Raw genomic sequence first — 17,376 nt, forward strand, 5'->3', positions numbered from 1 at the left:
TGATGATTTCCTCCGTTGCCGCCAGGATTCCTCCTCGAGTGCGCCAGGAGGCGCTCGGTGAGTGGGGGGTACTGTCATGTTTTGTCATTTATTATCTTGTCTTGTCCCTGTGCTTCCCATTCTATTCGTTTCCCTCTGCTGGTCTTATTAGGTTCTTTCCCTCTTTCTATCCCTCTCTCTCCCCCTCCCTCTCTCACTCTCTCGCTCTCTCTTCTCTCTATCGTTCCGTTCCTGCTCCCAGCTGTTCCTATTCCCCTAATCAATCATTTAGTCTTCCCACACCTGTTCCCGATCCTTTCCCCTGATTAGAGTCCCTATTTCTTCCTTTGTGTTCCGTTCCTGTCCTGTCGGTTCCTTGTCTAGAATTCACCGTGCTGTGTTTGTGTATTGCCCTGTCGTGTCGTGTTTTCCTCAGATGCTGCGTGGTGAGCAGGTGTCTGAGTCTGTCTGGTTCAAGTGCCTTCCCGAGGCAACCTGCTGTTCACCTGCTGTTCAATATCGAGTCTCCAGTTTGTCCTCGTCATTTCGAGTGAAAGTTGTGTTTTTTGTTTGTATTTACTTTACTGGATTAAAGACTCTGTTTTCGCCAAGTCGCTTTTGGGTCCTCTTTCACCTGCATGACAATAGTATATACATATTAGATGAGTAATGTAGGGTATGTAAACATTATTTAAAGTGGTATTGTTTAAAGTGACTGGCTAGTGATACATTTATTACATCCAATTTTTAATTATTAAAGTGGCTAGAGATTTGAGTCAGTATGTTGGCAGCAGCCACTCAATGTTAGTGATGGCTGTCTAACAGTCTGATGGCATTGAGGTAGAAGCTGTTTTCAGTCTCTCGGTCCCAGCTTTGATGCACCTGTACTGACCTCGCCTTCTGGATGATAGCGGGGTGAACAGGCAGACTTGAAATCACTTGCCACTTTAATAAATTAAACACTAGTCACTTTAATAATGTGTACATATTTTGCATTACTCATCTCATATGTATATACTGTATTCTATTCTACTGTATCTTAGTCTAAGCCTCTTTGACATTGCTCGTCCATATATTTCTATAGTCTTAATCCCATTCCTTTACTTAGATCTGTGTGTATTGTTGTGAAATGGTCAGATATTACTGCACTAGAAACACAAGCATTTCGTTACACCCACAATAACATCTGCTAAACGTGTATCTGATCACAGTGCTTTGGGGATTGTGTGGCTAGATGCATCAGCATAACAATACCTGAGTGGTTCAGATACATCTCTAACATTTGTTTTGAACACAATTTCTATATTTAACTCTGCTGCTTTCAACTGGTGGTATTGTCATGGCTAGCCTTGAGTATGGCTAGCTTTGCTTTTTGCTGCTTTTGGAGTTGAATGCACTTCAGTCAGCCACTGATGTCCACCTGGAGCACATGCTGAGATCACTGGCCATCCTCTTAATGACTGTAATCACCTAATTAGTCACCTTGTCAGCAGAGCAAAAGCCACAGCTGTGCTGGGCTCCCATCGGACCATGACCAGAGCAGAGCAGTACAGTACACTGAAGCACAGGGACAAAGGTTGACCTGGGTTGGGCCGGAGCTCATTACGGAGCAGAGGAGCTTACCTCCATCCCCAGTGGTCAGGGTGACTGGCGCTGACACTGGGAATGAACTACGAGGCTGCTGCCTGCCTGTATTCCATCATCAGGTTGGGCTTCAGGGGACTGGGGACAGGGGCCATGGCCTTGCCTGTCTGTCTGCCGGGCTGTCGTGTTGTCTCACACCACACAGTTTCCAGCACAGGACTAACAAAATCAATGGAGTTAGAGTTCCAAACACAATTGAATTATGAGAAGCAGAGGTGGTAAGCAGGGTTGACAGGGTTCTCATTTGATGTGTGTCCAGCCACGTGTAGTCCTCCTAGTCCCAGCAGACTCAGAGGGAACGATGAATCCCACAGCCCCAGGACAGACCAGACAGGAGTTACTTACTAATAAAAAAGTGATAAAGTTACTCCTTCAGTCACACTCAGTGAGGAGGCCATTGCCCCTCTCCTTACCTCTCTCTGTCACACACACACTCAATATAGTATCTGTGCCTCCTCCCACATAGGGATTGCTAGTCTCTCAGCACGGAGTGAAGTATCTGCAGTATGACAGTGTGTAAATGTGAAATTTAGCCTAGCTGGCTCCACAGATGACTGCAGGGGCTGAAAAGACAGTGAGAGAGGGAGTGAATGGGGAGGGAGAGAGAGAGAGAGAGAGAGAGAGAGAGAGAGAGAGAGAGAGAGAGGAGTGAGTGAATGAATGAATGAATGAATGGGGGAGAGAGAGAGAGAGAGAGAGAGGGAGTGAATGAATGAATGGGGAGGAAGTGAATGGGGGTGAGAGAGTGAGAGAGAGAGGGAGTGAATGAATGAATGGGGAGGAAGTGAATGGGGGTGAGAGAGTGAGAGAGAGAGGGAGTGAATGAATGAATGGGGAGGAAGTGAATGGGGGAGAGAGAGTGAGAGAGAGAGGGAGTGAATGAATGAATGGGGAGGAAGTGAATGGGGGAGAGAGAGTGAGAGAGAGGGAGTGAATGAATGAATGGGGAGGAAGTGAATGGGGGTGAGAGAGTGAGAGAGAGAGGGAGTGAATGAATGAATGGGGAGGAAGTGAATGGGGGTGAGAGAGTGAGAGAGAGAGGGAGTGAATGAATGAATGGGGAGGAAGTGAATGGGGGAGAGAGAGTGAGAGAGAGGGAGTGAATGAATGAATGGGGAGGAAGTGAATGGGGGAGAGAGAGTGAGAGAGATTATGGAGGATCCCTTTAATTAGCACAGGCCAAAGAGCATTCTTTTTCCAAGTATTTCTCAAATACATTGATCTTTGTCTGGGCTGACAATGAGAGTGATTTAGGATACTGACTCCCTATGACTTGGTTTGACTCCCTCATTCTCACTCTGTTTGGGAACAATGATACCCTGCTCATCCTATTGTCAGCTTTGCCAATTGGAGAGGCCCTTCATCAGACCCTTCCAGGCTGCCTGGATCTCGGTCTGGTTGCCCTCTCATGAGGGGAAAGGTTATCAGAGGTAAAATGATCTTCCCTGTGTGAGTTCCAATGTAGTTCATCTGGGAGATAGACAGGGGGAAACTACTGGCTGTGAAAAACTAAGACAAAATGGTTTTGTGTGTCTATTGAGACTGGTGTGGAACCACACCCAAACAATGTGCTTTAGGTGTCATGTTTTGTCATTTATTATCATGTCTTGTCCCTGTGCTTCCCATTCTATTCGTTTCCCTCTGCTGGTCTTATTAGGTTCTTTCCCTCTTTCTATCCCTCTCTCTCCCCCTCCCTCTCTCACTCTCTCGCTCTCTCTTCTCTCTATCGTTCCGTTCCTGCTCCCAGCTGTTCCTATTCCCCTAATCATCATTTAGTCTTCCCACACCTGTTCCCGATCCTTTTCCCTGATTAGAGTCCCTATTTCTCTCCTTGTTTCCCGTACCTGCCCTGTCGGATCCTCATATATAATTCACCGTGCTGTGTCTATGTTTTGCCCTGTCGTGTCGTGTTTCCCTCAGATGCTGCGTGGTGAGCAGGTGTCTGAGTCTGCTAGGTTCAAGTGCCTTCCCGAGGCAACCTGCAGTTCTCGATCAAGTCTCCAGTCTGTTCTTGTCTTTACGTGTAGTATTATGCTTTTTGTTTGGTAAAGTTTATTCTGGATTAAATACTCTGTTTTCGCCAAGTCGCTTTTGGGTCCTCATTCACCTGCATGACAGAAGGATCCGCCCGAGGAATGGACCCAGCGACTACAGACGCTCGTAACACTGCCGTCGAGATCCAAGGAGCCATGCTCGGCAGACACGAGCAGGAATTGTCTGCTGCTCGCCATGCCGTGGAGAGCCTGGCCGCTCAGGTTTCCGACCTCTCTGGACAGTTCCAGAGTCTTCGTCTCGTGCCACCTGTTACTTCCTGGCCTGCCGAGTCTCCAGAACCTAGGGTTAATAACCCACCTTGCTACTCCGGGCAGCCCACTGAGTGCCGCTCCTTTCTCACCCAGTGTGAGATTGTGTTCTCTCTCCAACCCAACACATACTCTAGAGAGAGAGCTCGGGTTGCTTACGTCATTTCACTCCTTACTGGCCGGGCCCGAGAGTGGGGCACAGCTATCTGGGAGGCAAGGGCTGATTGTTCTAACAATTACCAGAACTTTAAAGAGGAGATGATTCGGGTTTTTGACCGTTCAGTTTTTGGTGGGGAGGCTTCTAGGGTCCTGGCTTCCCTATGCCAAGGTGATCGATCCATAACGGATTACTCAATAGAGTTTCGTACTCTTGCTGCCTCTAGTGACTGGAACGAGCCGGCGCTGCTCGCTCGTTTTCTGGAGGGACTCCACACAGTGGTCAAAGATGAGATTCTCTCTCGGGAGGTTCCTTCCAGTGTGGACTCTTTGATTGCTCTCGCCATCCGCATAGAACGACGGGTAGATCTTCGTCACCAGGCTCGTGGAAGAGAGCTCGCATCAACGGTGTTTCCCTGCTCCGCATCGCAACCATCTCCCTCCTCTGGCTCTGAGACTGAGTCCATGCAGCTGGGAGGGATTCGCATCTCGACTAAGGAGAGGGAACGGAGGATCACCAACCGCCTGTGCCTCTATTGCGGATTTGATGGACATTTTGTTAATTCATGTCCAGTAAGAGGCCAGAGCCCATCAGTAAGCGGAGGGCTACTGGTGAGCGCTACTACTCAGGTCTCTTCATCTAGATCTTGTACTACTATGTCGGTCCATCTACGCTGGACCGGTTCGGGTGCTACATGCAGTGCCTTGATTGACTCTGGGGCTGAGGGTTGTTTCATGGACGAAGCATGGGTTCGGAAACATAACATTCCTTTCAGACCGTTAGACAAGCCTACGCCCATGTTTGCCTTAGATGGTAGTCATCTTCCCAGTATCAGATTTGAGACACTACCTTTAACTCTCACAGTATCTGGTAACCACAGTGAGACTATTTCTTTTTGATTTTTCGTTCACCTTTCACACCTGTTGTTTTGGGTCATCCCTGGCTAGTATGTCATAATCCTTCTATTAATTGGTCTTGTAATTCTATCCTATCCTGGAACGTATCTTGTCATGTGAAGTGCTTAATGTCTGCCATCCCTCCCATTTCTTCTGTCCCCACTTCTCAGGAGGAACCTGGCGATTTGACAGGAGTGCCGGAGGAATATCATGATCTGCGCACGGTCTTCAGTCGGTCCCGAGCCAACTCCCTTCCTCCTCACCGGTCGTATGATTGTAGTATTGATCTCCTTCCGGGGACCACTCCTCCTCGGGGTAGACTATACTCTCTGTCGGCTCCCGAACGTAAGGCTCTCGAGGATTATTTATCTGTGTCTCTTGACGCCGGTACCATAGTGCCTTCTTCCTCTCCGGCCGGGGCGGGGTTCTTTTTTGTTAAGAAGAAGGACGGTACTCTGCGCCCTGCGTGATTATCGAGGGCTGAATGACATAACGGTTAAGAATCGTTATCCGCTTCCCCTTATGTCATCAGCCTTCGAGATTCTGCAGGGAGCCAGGTGCTTTACTAAGTTGGACCTTCGTAACGCTTACCATCTCGTGCGCATCAGAGAGGGGGACGAGTGGAAAACGGCGTTTAACACTCCGTTAGGGCATTTTGAGTACCGGGTTCTGCCGTTTGGTCTCGCCAATGCGCCAGCTGTTTTTCAGGCATTAGTTAATGATGTTCTGAGAGACATGCTGAACATCTTTGTTTTTGTCTATCTTGACGATATCCTGATTTTTTCACCGTCACTCGAGATTCATGTTCAGCACGTTCGACGTGTTCTACAGCGCCTTTTAGAGAATTGTCTCTACGTAAAGGCTGAGAAGTGCTCTTTTCATGTCTCCTCCGTTACTTTTCTCGGTTCCGTTATTTCCGCTGAAGGCATTCAGATGGATTCCGCTAAGGTCCAAGCTGTCAGTGATTGGCCCGTTCCAAGGTCACGTGTCGAGTTGCAGCGCTTTTTAGGTTTCGCTAATTTCTATCGGCGTTTCATTCGTAATTTCGGTCAAGTTGCTGCCCCTCTCACAGCTCTTACTTCTGTCAAGACGTGTTTTAAGTGGTCCGGTTCCGCCCAGGGAGCTTTTGATCTTCTAAAAGAACGTTTTACGTCCGCTCCTATCCTCGTTACTCCTGACGTCACTAGACAATTCATTGTCGAGGTTGACGCTTCAGAGGTAGGCGTGGGAGCCATTCTATCCCAGCGCTTCCAGTCTGACGATAAGGTTCATCCTTGCGCTTATTTTTCTCATCGCCTGTCGCCATCTGAGCGCAACTATGATGTGGGTAACCGTGAACTGCTCGCCATCCGCTTAGCCCTAGGCGAATGGCGACAGTGGTTGGAGGGGGCGACCGTTCCTTTTGTCGTTTGGACAGACCATAAGAACCTTGAGTACATCCGTTCTGCCAAACGACTTAATGCCCGTCAAGCTCGTTGGGCGTTGTTTTTCGCTCGTTTCGAGTTTGTGATTTCTTACCGTCCGGGTAGCAAGAACACCAAGCCTGATGCCTTATCCCGTCTGTTTAGTTCTTCTGTGGCTTCTACTGATCCCGAGGGGATTCTTCCTTATGGGCGTGTTGTCGGGTTGACAGTCTGGGGAATTGAAAGACAGGTTAAGCAAGCACTCACGCACACTGCGTCGCCGCGCGCTTGTCCTAGTAACCTCCTTTTCGTTCCTGTTTCCACTCGTCTGGCTGTTCTTCAGTGGGCTCACTCTGCCAAGTTAGCTGGTCATCCCGGTGTTCGAGGCACTCTTGCGTCTATTCGCCAGCGATTTTGGTGGCCGACTCAGGAGCGTGACACGCGCCGTTTCGTGGCTGCTTGTTCGGACTGCGCGCAGACTAAGTCGGGTAACTCTCCTCCTGCCGGTCGTCTCAGACCGCTCCCCATTCCTTCTCGACCATGGTCTCACATCGCCCTAGACTTCATTACCGGTCTGCCTTTGTCTGCGGGGAAGACTGTGATTCTTACGGTTGTCGATAGGTTCTCTAAGGCGGCACATTTCATTCCCCTCGCTAAACTTCCTTCCGCTAAGGAGACGGCACAAATCATTATCGAGAATGTGTTCAGAATTCATGGCCTCCCGTTAGACGCCGTTTCAGACAGAGGCCCGCAATTCACGTCACAGTTTTGGAGGGAGTTCTGTCGTTTGATTGGTGCGTCCGTCAGTCTCTCTTCCGGGTTTCATCCCCAGTCTAACGGTCAAGCAGAGAGGGCCAATCAGACGATTGGTCGCATACTCCGCAGCCTTTCTTTCAGAAACCCTGCGTCTTGGGCAGAACAGCTCCCCTGGGCAGAATACGCTCACAACTCGCTTCCTTCGTCTGCTACCGGGTTATCTCCGTTTCAGAGTAGTCTGGGTTACCAGCCTCCTCTATTCTCTTCCCAGCTTGCCGAGTCCAGCGTTCCCTCCGCTCAAGCGTTTGTCCAACGTTGTGAGCGCACCTGGAGGAGGGTGAGGTCTGCACTTTGCCGCTACAGGGCACAGACTGTGAGAGCCGCCAATAAACGCAGGATTAAGAGTCCTAGGTATTGTTGCGGCCAGAGAGTGTGGCTTTCCACTCGCAACCTTCCTCTTACGACAGCTTCTCGTAAGTTGACTCCGCGGTTCATTGGTCCGTTCCGTGTCTCCCAGGTCGTCAATCCTGTCGCTGTGCGACTGCTTCTTCCGCGACATCTTCGTCGCGTCCATCCTGTCTTCCATGTCTCCTGTGTTAAGCCTTTTCTTCGCACCCCGTTCGTCTTCCCTCCCCCCTCCCGTCCTTGTCGAGAGCGCACCTATTTACAAGGTACATAAGATCATGGACATGCGTTCTCGGGGACGGGGTCACCAATACTTAGTGGATTGGGAGGGTTACGGTCCTGAGGAGAGGAGTTGGGTTCCGTCTCGGGACGTGCTGGACCGTTCACTCATTGATGATTTCCTCCGTTGCCGCCAGGATTCCTCCTCGAGTGCGCCAGGAGGCGCTCGGTGAGTGGGGTGGTACTGTCATGTTTTGTCATTTATTATCATGTCTTGTCCCTGTGCTTCCCATTCTATTCGTTTCCCTCTGCTGGTCTTATTAGGTTCTTTCCCTCTTTCTATCCCTCTCTCTCCCCCTCCCTCTCTCACTCTCTCGCTCTCTCTTCTCTCTATCGTTCCGTTCCTGCTCCCAGCTGTTCCTATTCCCCTAATCATCATTTAGTCTTCCCACACCTGTTCCCGATCCTTTTCCCTGATTAGAGTCCCTATTTCTCTCCTTGTTTCCCGTACCTGCCCTGTCGGATCCTCATATATAATTCACCGTGCTGTGTCTATGTTTTGCCCTGTCGTGTCGTGTTTCCCTCAGATGCTGCGTGGTGAGCAGGTGTCTGAGTCTGCTAGGTTCAAGTGCCTTCCCGAGGCAACCTGCAGTTCTCGATCAAGTCTCCAGTCTGTTCTTGTCTTTACGTGTAGTATTATGCTTTTTGTTTTGTAAAGTTTATTCTGGATTAAATACTCTGTTTTCGCCAAGTCGCTTTTGGGTCCTCATTCACCTGCATGACATTAGGGAGCTCTGGGCAGGCCTGTAAGACTAAACTCTGAGCTGGGTGTGGACCACTAAACTCTGAGCTGGGTGTGGACCGGGAGGAAGACTAAGTCTTCCTCCCGTCAATGGCCTTTAGTTTCCTCACCAATGGGCATCCACCCTGGTCCTTTGTCTAGCTGAGCCTGCGTGGTCCAGGTAGGTCCAGGTGGAACCCTCTTCCAGTGTAGAGCTGCAGCAGGCAGCAGCCAGAGAACATGCCTCAGAGCAGGAGGACAGGAGCAGGTAGCATGGGCCTTGGAACCAGGAGAGGGAGTTTCTCTGACACAATCCTCCATAAGGTGCAGCATATCTGGTAAATACTCATAGGGGAGGTGGAAAGAGACTGAAGACTGGCTCAATGGGGAATGAGATAGACTTCTGGTTCTGGTAGACATCGTTTGAAGATTATGTTATTTACAGATGCATTTGACTGTGTTTTATTTTAATTGTCCTCTATGAAAGACAGAATCTCAGCAGAATCAATGGTTAATAACTGACAGGGTCTTCTGGCCTATTATGCTATTTTAATCCCCATATGTGAATCCATGATCTATGTTAGAGATTAGATTTTTTTTTGCTCTTTTCAGCTGTCCGCTACAGAGTCAAATGGAGCATGTGCTGGATGGGATAATTATTGTCAGAGGGATGAGGTAGATAATGGGGAAAGAGTGATTTGATATCTTGTATGGTAGATAATGTCCTTCTTAGCACTTCACATCATGAATCTCACTCATGTCCATACGCCCACTGCACTCTGCTCACTCATGTCCATGTGGTGTGTGTGTGTGTGTGTGTGTGTGTGTGTGTGTGTGTGTGTGTGTGTGTGTGTGTGTGTGTGTGTGTGTGTGTGTGTGTGTGTGTGTGTGTGTGTGTGTGTGTGTGTGTGTGTGTGTGTGTGTGTGTGTGTGTGTGTGTGTGTGTGTGTGTGTGTGTGTGTGTGTGTGTGTGTACATGTGAGAGAAGGAGAGAGAGGGAGAGGGAGGGGGAGAGAGAGTAATGAGGAAGGGAGGGGGAGAGAGGGGAGCTTTCCATAGCATCATCTGACAGGAGAGGCTGCGATCTAACAGCAGGTGTTAGAGCTCTAACACTGAATCAGACAGAGAAGTAGAGGGAGAGAAGGAAAGAGAGAAAGAGGGGAAGACATTTGGAGGTGAGCGATAGCAAAAGACCACTCTGAAGCAATTAAGTAAAATGAGAGGAGAGGTAGAAACTAAGATCCTGTGAGAGACGGAGACAGCGAGAGGGAGAGAACATAGTTGTATCCAGCACATTCCTGGCTAGGTTCTGCTGCATAGAGCAGTGCTGATCGTTCACTGATCTCTGCATCCCATGCTGGACCTGCCTCTGCACTCCACTCGCTCTGCTCACACTGGTGCCTAGAGTAAGTAACTCTGCTTTCATTGTGCATTAGCTGCTGCGGTTGATTAGATAGCCTGCTGTCTGTCTGTGTTCTGTCTGGCTGGACTGGCCGGTTAAGCTCCGGTAACTATCAGTGCGTGTGGGTAGAGGACAGGTGGGTTTGGGCAGTGGAATAGAAAGACGGGACCATTACGCTAGATGTTAGCTATAAGAATACAGGTGATTACTGAGTATGTTGGTGTAGTAGAGGGGTGTTTGTATACTTGATGTTGATCCAGGAATCTGATAGTGCTTGGATTCATGGTTTTATGTCTCTTGGCTATGTTTGCAATCCCAGGCCAAACTCTGGTGGATTATGACGTATTTAGGCATATTGAAATAATGGCATGGGGTGTCATTTTATTTCCATTGCAATTTCCTACCGTCATTACAGGCAACGCAAGCGCCTATGGCCATCCAGTAGGTTCACGACGAGCTAGGGTGTTCTGGGTGGGGTTGAGGACGGGCTCAAACCCTCAAACCGTGAGCTACGGCTCAGAGGATCGCAAGTTTAATCCCAGCACTAGGTACGTGTTTTGTCATCTTTATTTTCTGTTTTAACCCTTAACCCAAACCTTAACCAATGGATACCTAAACTTAATCGTCAAGGTTAACCCTATCCCAAACATTCATCTTAACCACTCAGAAATTATACCAAAATTTAACTGTCTAGGTTAGGTTTGGATTCACTGACAGCTGACATATGTCAGTTAACATACTGCAAAATATGCCATAATTAAAATGGCAACACACTCCATAATCTGCAGACTGCACCACAGACAGCCCCACAAGCCATAATTTACGGCCCCACTTGCCCTAATTAAAAGGGCCAGCCATGCCATATCTCTGTTGCTGCAGTTATGGCCAGATATGGTGTTTTCTTTGGAGATTTTGTTGTGCAGTCCTGATGAGATAACAGTCAGTGACGCATTAAATACTCAATGTCTTCATGAAGCTTTATTAGGGACTATGTCCCAAACCCCTGCATTGATACTATACCTCATTAAGTACATGTTGATATGATACTGTATAATATAAGCCCTCCTCAACAGACTTGGTTTGCTGCTGAAGTTAAACACTAGATCAAATTGGATTTTTACTGCATCTTGAACCATAGTATCGATCTGTTGATTGCACCAATAATTAGTGAATGTTTGCCCTCCACATTGCAACCTTTTCAATCTTCTGCAGGGGATGTGTTGATACATTTGGACTGGTATGGATTATACCAAACAGGGAACACCTTACTGAGGATATTGAGCTATTGTCTTGGTGCAAACATGCTCACTTACTCTCTCACTCTCTCACTCTCTCACTCTCTCACTCTCTCACTCTTTCTTTGCTGCTCAGGGACTAGAGAAATGCATTTGTCATTCCATTTTGTTGCAATATATGCAAACCAGTCCAGCTCATTTGTATTTCCAGGTATACTCCACACCCATCAGAGGAGTAGAGAGAGCTCATTTGTATTTCCAGGTATACTCCACACCCATCAGAGGAGTAGAGAGAACTCATTTGTATTTCCAGGTATACTCCACACCCATCAGAGGAGTAGAGAGAGCTCATTTGTATTTCCAGGTATACTCCACACCCATCAGAGGAGTAGAGAGAGCTCATTTGTATTTCCAGGTATACTCCACACCCATCAGAGGAGTAGAGAGAGCTCATTTGTATTTCCAGGTATACTCCACACCCATCAGAGGAGTAGAGAGAGCTCATTTGTATTTCCAGGTATACTCCACACCCATCAGAGGAGTAGAGAGAGCTCATTTGTATTTCCAGGTATACTCCACACCCATCAGAGGAGTAGAGAGAGCTCATTTGTATTTCCAGGTATACTCCACACCCATCAGAGGAGTAGAGAGAGCTCATTTGTATTTCCAGGTATACTCCACACCCATCAGAGGAGTAGAGAGAGCTCATTTGCATCAAGTTATCAGAGCCCATGACCCAGCAGTACTGTGTGGAGGAAGGCTTTTCAGGAGTTTCCACGGTGTGGGACACCCAATCACACACACACACACACACGCACGCACGCACGCATGCACGCACGCACGCACGCGCACACACACACACACACACACACACACACACACACACACACACACACACACACACACACACACACACACACACACACACACACACACACACACACACACACACACACACACACACACACGCACACACGCACACACGCACACACGCACACACACACACATTCTGCCTCCGTAATCCGATCCATTAATCAGGCTGTGTGTGTTCCTGGGGTGAGGTGACCAGTTGTCAGGCTGAACCCTCTGATCCCTCCCTGTGTAGTAGTGCCTGCTTTACCCAGCCGCTATCTAAACCAGCCTACTACCAGATGCCAATGTGTCGTACTGTTGTAGGATGGAATAAGCACTGCAGGGCCCTGCTTTGTAGTGGGGCAATATTATGATGTGCCATGCTTTGGTTATGAAAAGCATTTGAATTGAGCTCTCCGACATGATTGTGCAATGTTTTCATATAGAAGATATGAAATAATGCTGTTAAAGGAGTGTCTGCTCCAGGTCAACAGTGTGTTGTCAGTGATGTTCAGTGGTGTGCACTGACGGTTTCTGAAGGGTTAATGGGCAGGGAACCCGTCAGCTGAGTAGAGCTGCAATTTAAGCATAACAACACCACCTGGTAAATAGGCTTATTGAACCTACAAACCACCCCCTGTGCCATGTGATTGAAAAGTATGCATGTGTATGTGTGTGTGTGTGTGCGTGCGTACCTGTGTGTGCGTATGTGAGAGAGAGAGATTTACATATTCTCAGCAGCTCACCTTCCCTGCCAGCCAGGTTGTTGTGCCAAGCCTTACTCCTTAATAGAATGCCTCCTGCTTCAAGCCTCAGCGTGGTGCCCTCTGTTCAAGGTTCTGTGTGTAGAAGGCTCTTCCATTTATTTAATATGGGCCGTTAAAAGCCTGACTGCCAGTCGATCCAGCAGTTGACTGCTTTGTGAGATGTTGTGTGAAGTAACATGTTTTGACTCAATCATACAGCTCTGCCCAGGCTGCTAATAAGATCTTGTCACCAGAGAAAACATGATCAGACAGAGGGAGGGAGGGAGGGATCATGTCCCTTTTCACTCTGTGTTGTTCAAACCAAAGAACAACCCAGTAATTTCAAATTCTATTTCAATGGTTCAGACATTCCAGTTGCCTGACAGCCCTAGTTATAGCCTGTCCTCACCACTTCACAGGCTCAGGAGACAACACTCTAGGCCAGTCGAGCAAGACAGAAAGACAATGATGGGTTAATCCCAAGTATTTACTGGGGACAGACTGGAAAGACAGTCAGCTCAGTCACATCATCTACAGTGTGCTCCTCTCTTTAATGTGGTGAGGTCCCTTCTCGCACCTCCATGATTGCCAGAATTTACACTACCGTTTCTCTGATCTCTACCGGAGATGTTCAACTCAAAACCAACTACACATGATTTTTCCAATGTAATCGACCCTAACCCTAACAGTAACCCATAATGTCATAATATATGTCAATAACTCTAACTTTTTCTTTGTGATTCACAGCAAACAGGATGGAAGGATATCTCGTATCTCTGACACACTAGAGCCCTTGCTGTCACACTCCCATCCTCCATATCGCGCTCGCTCGTTATCAAAGGTAGGAGCGGGGTCCAAGCCCCAACTGCACCCTGTCAGCTCAACCTTGACCTCTCAACTATTTTCACAAGTCTCTCTCTTGCTGTCTTTTTCTTTCCTCTTTTCTATTCAGCCCCACTCCTCCCTGTGTTGTTCTATTGCCCTACTCTGTGTGCAGGTGAATGGCGTCACCAATCAGACAGGGGTGGCAGGTAGCCTAGCGGTTAGAGCGTTTGTTACTGGAAGGTTGCTAGTTCTAATCCCCCATCCAACAAGGTGAAAAGAAAATCTGTCGATGTACCCTTGAGCAAGGCAAAATCAAAGTAATTATCAAGGGCCTATGATCTACTACTTTTAGATAAAATAATATATAGGTTGTTCCAACAGCCAAGGACAAAGCTTTTGTTTTATAGATGCTAGTAGGTGCTAGTAGGTGCTAGTAGGAGCACTTACAAGATGCTAGTAGGTGCACTTACAAAACACCTTAAATAATTATATGATACTGGGGGCTGAGGAATATAGAGAATGCTCTCAATTTTACACATAAATAAATATTTTAGAAAATTGTTTTGATTCTTGGGTCCCAGCTCATCACAGGTACATAGGGTCTCCTAAAGAATATCTGTGTCTCAAAAACCCACATCTACCCCTTACATTATGGAACTTGGGGGAATTGGAGTGTTAGAGTGAGGCAAAGAGAGATTCAGTGGTCTAGACACTGGTGGTCCGTCCTCAACTTCTGTAAACCTGCTGTCACTCACTCAGATGACTGAATCACTCTCTGTGGTTTTGGCTCATGGGAATTCATTTATGCTGATCTACGAACCCAGGTGATGTGATTCGTTTGGACATGAGGAATATTCAATGATTAAATCTGCAGTAATGCACACATTTATAGGTGAATGTCCTTGTCAAGAAGCTGTCAATGATATAATGCATTATGCATTATCTTGTAATATATGAACAAATTCAGCAGACTATAAATCATGGAGTTCTTCATCAATGTAGCTGTATCAGGTAAATGCCTTTGGTCCAGACTGTATTGCTGTAGTATCTAGGCATATTTTCACTGCTGTGTGCTGTGGCTTAGTGCCTTAGTACCTCAGCCTGCAGATTTTTCTCTGGTGGTGGTGGTGGTCCTGGAGACACGGCTGCCCACTGCATCAGTCAATCCCTCTTATGGAAGGGTGTGTGGAGAGCAGAGCAGACCATACCAGAGCAGATGCTGTAGTGTAAATGTTGTGCTCTACCACTGCTGGCCAGAGGAAGGTCATGCAGGAGCCTGTCGCTGACGGCCACGATGAATGATGGATTTTCTCAGAGGACATAATTGGAGAGGAGTGGACGGTAGGTTGGCGTGGCCAAAACATTGGCAGGTCTCACCACAGGTAGAGGATGGGAGATTCAGGTATCTGGTATTGGAGTGGTGGGGCGAGATGAAAGCTGTGATGGGGGCTATGAGTTATAGTGGTGATGGAATAGACCAGGGAATCAGGTCCATCTTCCTCAGCCCAGTTTGTCAGGTCCCTTCCATTATACTATGGGTTTGAAATCTTCTGAAATAGTTTGGAATAGCTGAAAGTGTCAAGTCCTTTTATGCAACAGCCTTATAGTGATCGTAGTAATTGATTTGTGGTCAATAGGGTCAGTGTAAGTGCTGTCATAACGTTGCCCTGTTGGGTGAGATTTATGACCATCCCATAAATACCTTCCCCCCTTTTCTCTTTACTCTACAGAATGGACTCTTGGAAAGCCCTGTGTTACCTCAGTGAAAGTATGGCACCATCAAAATGTTGAGGAAAGAACAATATTTCCCTTTCTCAACCAGTTGAAAATGTCCGTTGGTACTTAAAGAATATGATGTCTGATCAGTTGTTGTCTGTCTTTATCTGATGATAGGATGACATAAATTGTATCTTGGAAAGTCTACACATTCTAGTTATCAGATTCACATGGAATTGTTGTGCAATTTAAATGTTTAAATGTGAAACTATTTGTGAAAAGATTAAATGTATTTTTAGCCTCCTAAATAAGAGAATTGTTTCATAGTAAAACGTAGGCCCACTCAGTGGCCATGCCCAAGTGAACAGACATTGGTTGAGAACTATGAAACATGCCCTTCTCCCCCCAGTACAAAAGCCCGTTGACGCAAGTCAAACCTTGTTACCGATGATGTGAGGACCGGTGTCCATACGTTTAAAAGGGCTCATTTCAACTACAACCGAACAAAATGAACATTTAGTTCCATAAATGTTAAGACTGCTGCCCTAAGCTTTAAAAGTGTGAATTTGAACATGGAGGTGACGATCACCACACTGGAATGGTGAATTTTGACTAGACCAGCCAGAGTACAGCGCGAGCTGATTAAGGCAACTTGGTATGATCTTTGAACGTGTATTCACTAAAGAAGAAGTGATACCTTCTAGACATTGAGTTATCAGCTGTAGCTGTAAACATACGTGGCCTAGAAAAGGACAGACAATCTCAGAAGAACGACAGGGTATTTTAACTTATCCGCTCTACAACACAAAGACCAGAAAGATTCTTCAAAGGACAATGGCGATCTCTGCTGGGTAAACCAGTCTTCCATCTTTGACCCATCTATCAAGGCACAGCTCAGAGTAAATATATATATCTTGCATTTTCCTCTTCCGAATGGGTGGTTATTAGAATGCGTAAGACTCTGTATTTACTGTAGCATAGCGTCTCAAGGTCCGATAGAGATTCAATCCCTTTGTCCCTCAGTCTTCCCGCTCTTTCATTCAAACCCAACCCCCTTCCTTTGTGTAACCAGCCGTCATATCGGGTTAGCCCGCTAGGGGCTTTTCATGACATGATTAGTAATTGATGTGTGATCTATCCTGTGCATATACATATATATGTAATTCTGTGTGATTATTTAGGTATTTGTAAATAAATAAGACAATTTGTGTATTGCTGATTTAACCTATTAGCTAGGGTTCGTGCAGATAACCAAGTACTTACGACAATCAGAATGAGACCGATCGAGGTGACGATTAATAATAGACTGCTTTTGATATAAAAGATCTTCAGATCTATAAGAGAGTGGATTCGGGAGATAACCGCTCTATATAAATGAATGCTTCCGTGGTGCCCCAGATTATTAATGGTATAATTGTTGCATGGTTTCATTCAATCACGTAATCAATTAATCGATTTCATAAAATAGCATGTCATATAATTTAATCATAGTCAGACACGACAGTGCTCGATAATTAATTGATATCAGATAAGCCTCAGCGACTGTCTCTCCCTCCAGCCTGGTATTGTACATATTTCTAAGCACCTCCAAGACATATGATACCTACTAATATTCTAGTTATTTTAGACAGAAACAAAAGTAGTGAGGTTGGTCGCAGAGGATGTTTAGGCGTATACTGCGACCATCTAGCAATCCAAAGGTTGTGCGTTTGAGTCATGTCGGGGACAACAGTAGAATTTTGATTTAACCCTTCCCATAACCCTGATTCTAACCTTAACCCAATTAATCTAGACCTTGGGCCGTGAGGCGCCTTCTCACTGAGCTCCACCAAGCTGTTTTATTTAGGGTCTGGAGAGTGTCATGCCACTGAAACAGACCAGATCTGGTAATTAATACATATAAAATATGCATAGCATTAGGCCCCCAGGCCAGGGAGGCAGCAAAAGTGATTCAGTGGGAGAGAGGCTCGTTATTGCATCTATTCTAGAGCACTAACCTGGAGTGTTTAAATTAAAGGACTCGTAAAAGGAAATTAAGGTAACGTGTACTTGGAGTC

General features: G+C 46.8%; 1 protein-coding gene across 11 annotated transcripts in view; it reads left to right on the forward strand.

Annotated features, from left to right (window-relative positions):
* LOC124002875 (rap1 GTPase-activating protein 1-like) overlaps nt 1-17,376 on the forward strand; it is a 161,639-nt gene that overhangs the window by 107,834 nt on the left and 36,429 nt on the right. For 9 of the 11 annotated variants that reach the window (XM_046310659.1, XM_046310663.1, XM_046310655.1 and 6 more), the window contains exon 3: nt 13,526-13,619. Coding sequence is in view for 8 of the 11 variants with exons in the window: in XM_046310663.1 (XP_046166619.1) it covers nt 13,526-13,619 (94 nt within the window). In the remaining 3 variants the exon portion in view is untranslated. Of the gene's footprint in view, nt 1-9,632; nt 9,950-13,525; nt 13,620-17,376 lie in introns of those variants that run through there. The other 2 variants (XM_046310658.1, XM_046310660.1) reach the window with 1 other exon arrangement.

This window comes from Oncorhynchus gorbuscha, linkage group LG18, assembly GCF_021184085.1.
Source record: "Oncorhynchus gorbuscha isolate QuinsamMale2020 ecotype Even-year linkage group LG18, OgorEven_v1.0, whole genome shotgun sequence".
NCBI classification, from domain to species: domain Eukaryota; kingdom Metazoa; phylum Chordata; class Actinopteri; order Salmoniformes; family Salmonidae; genus Oncorhynchus; species Oncorhynchus gorbuscha.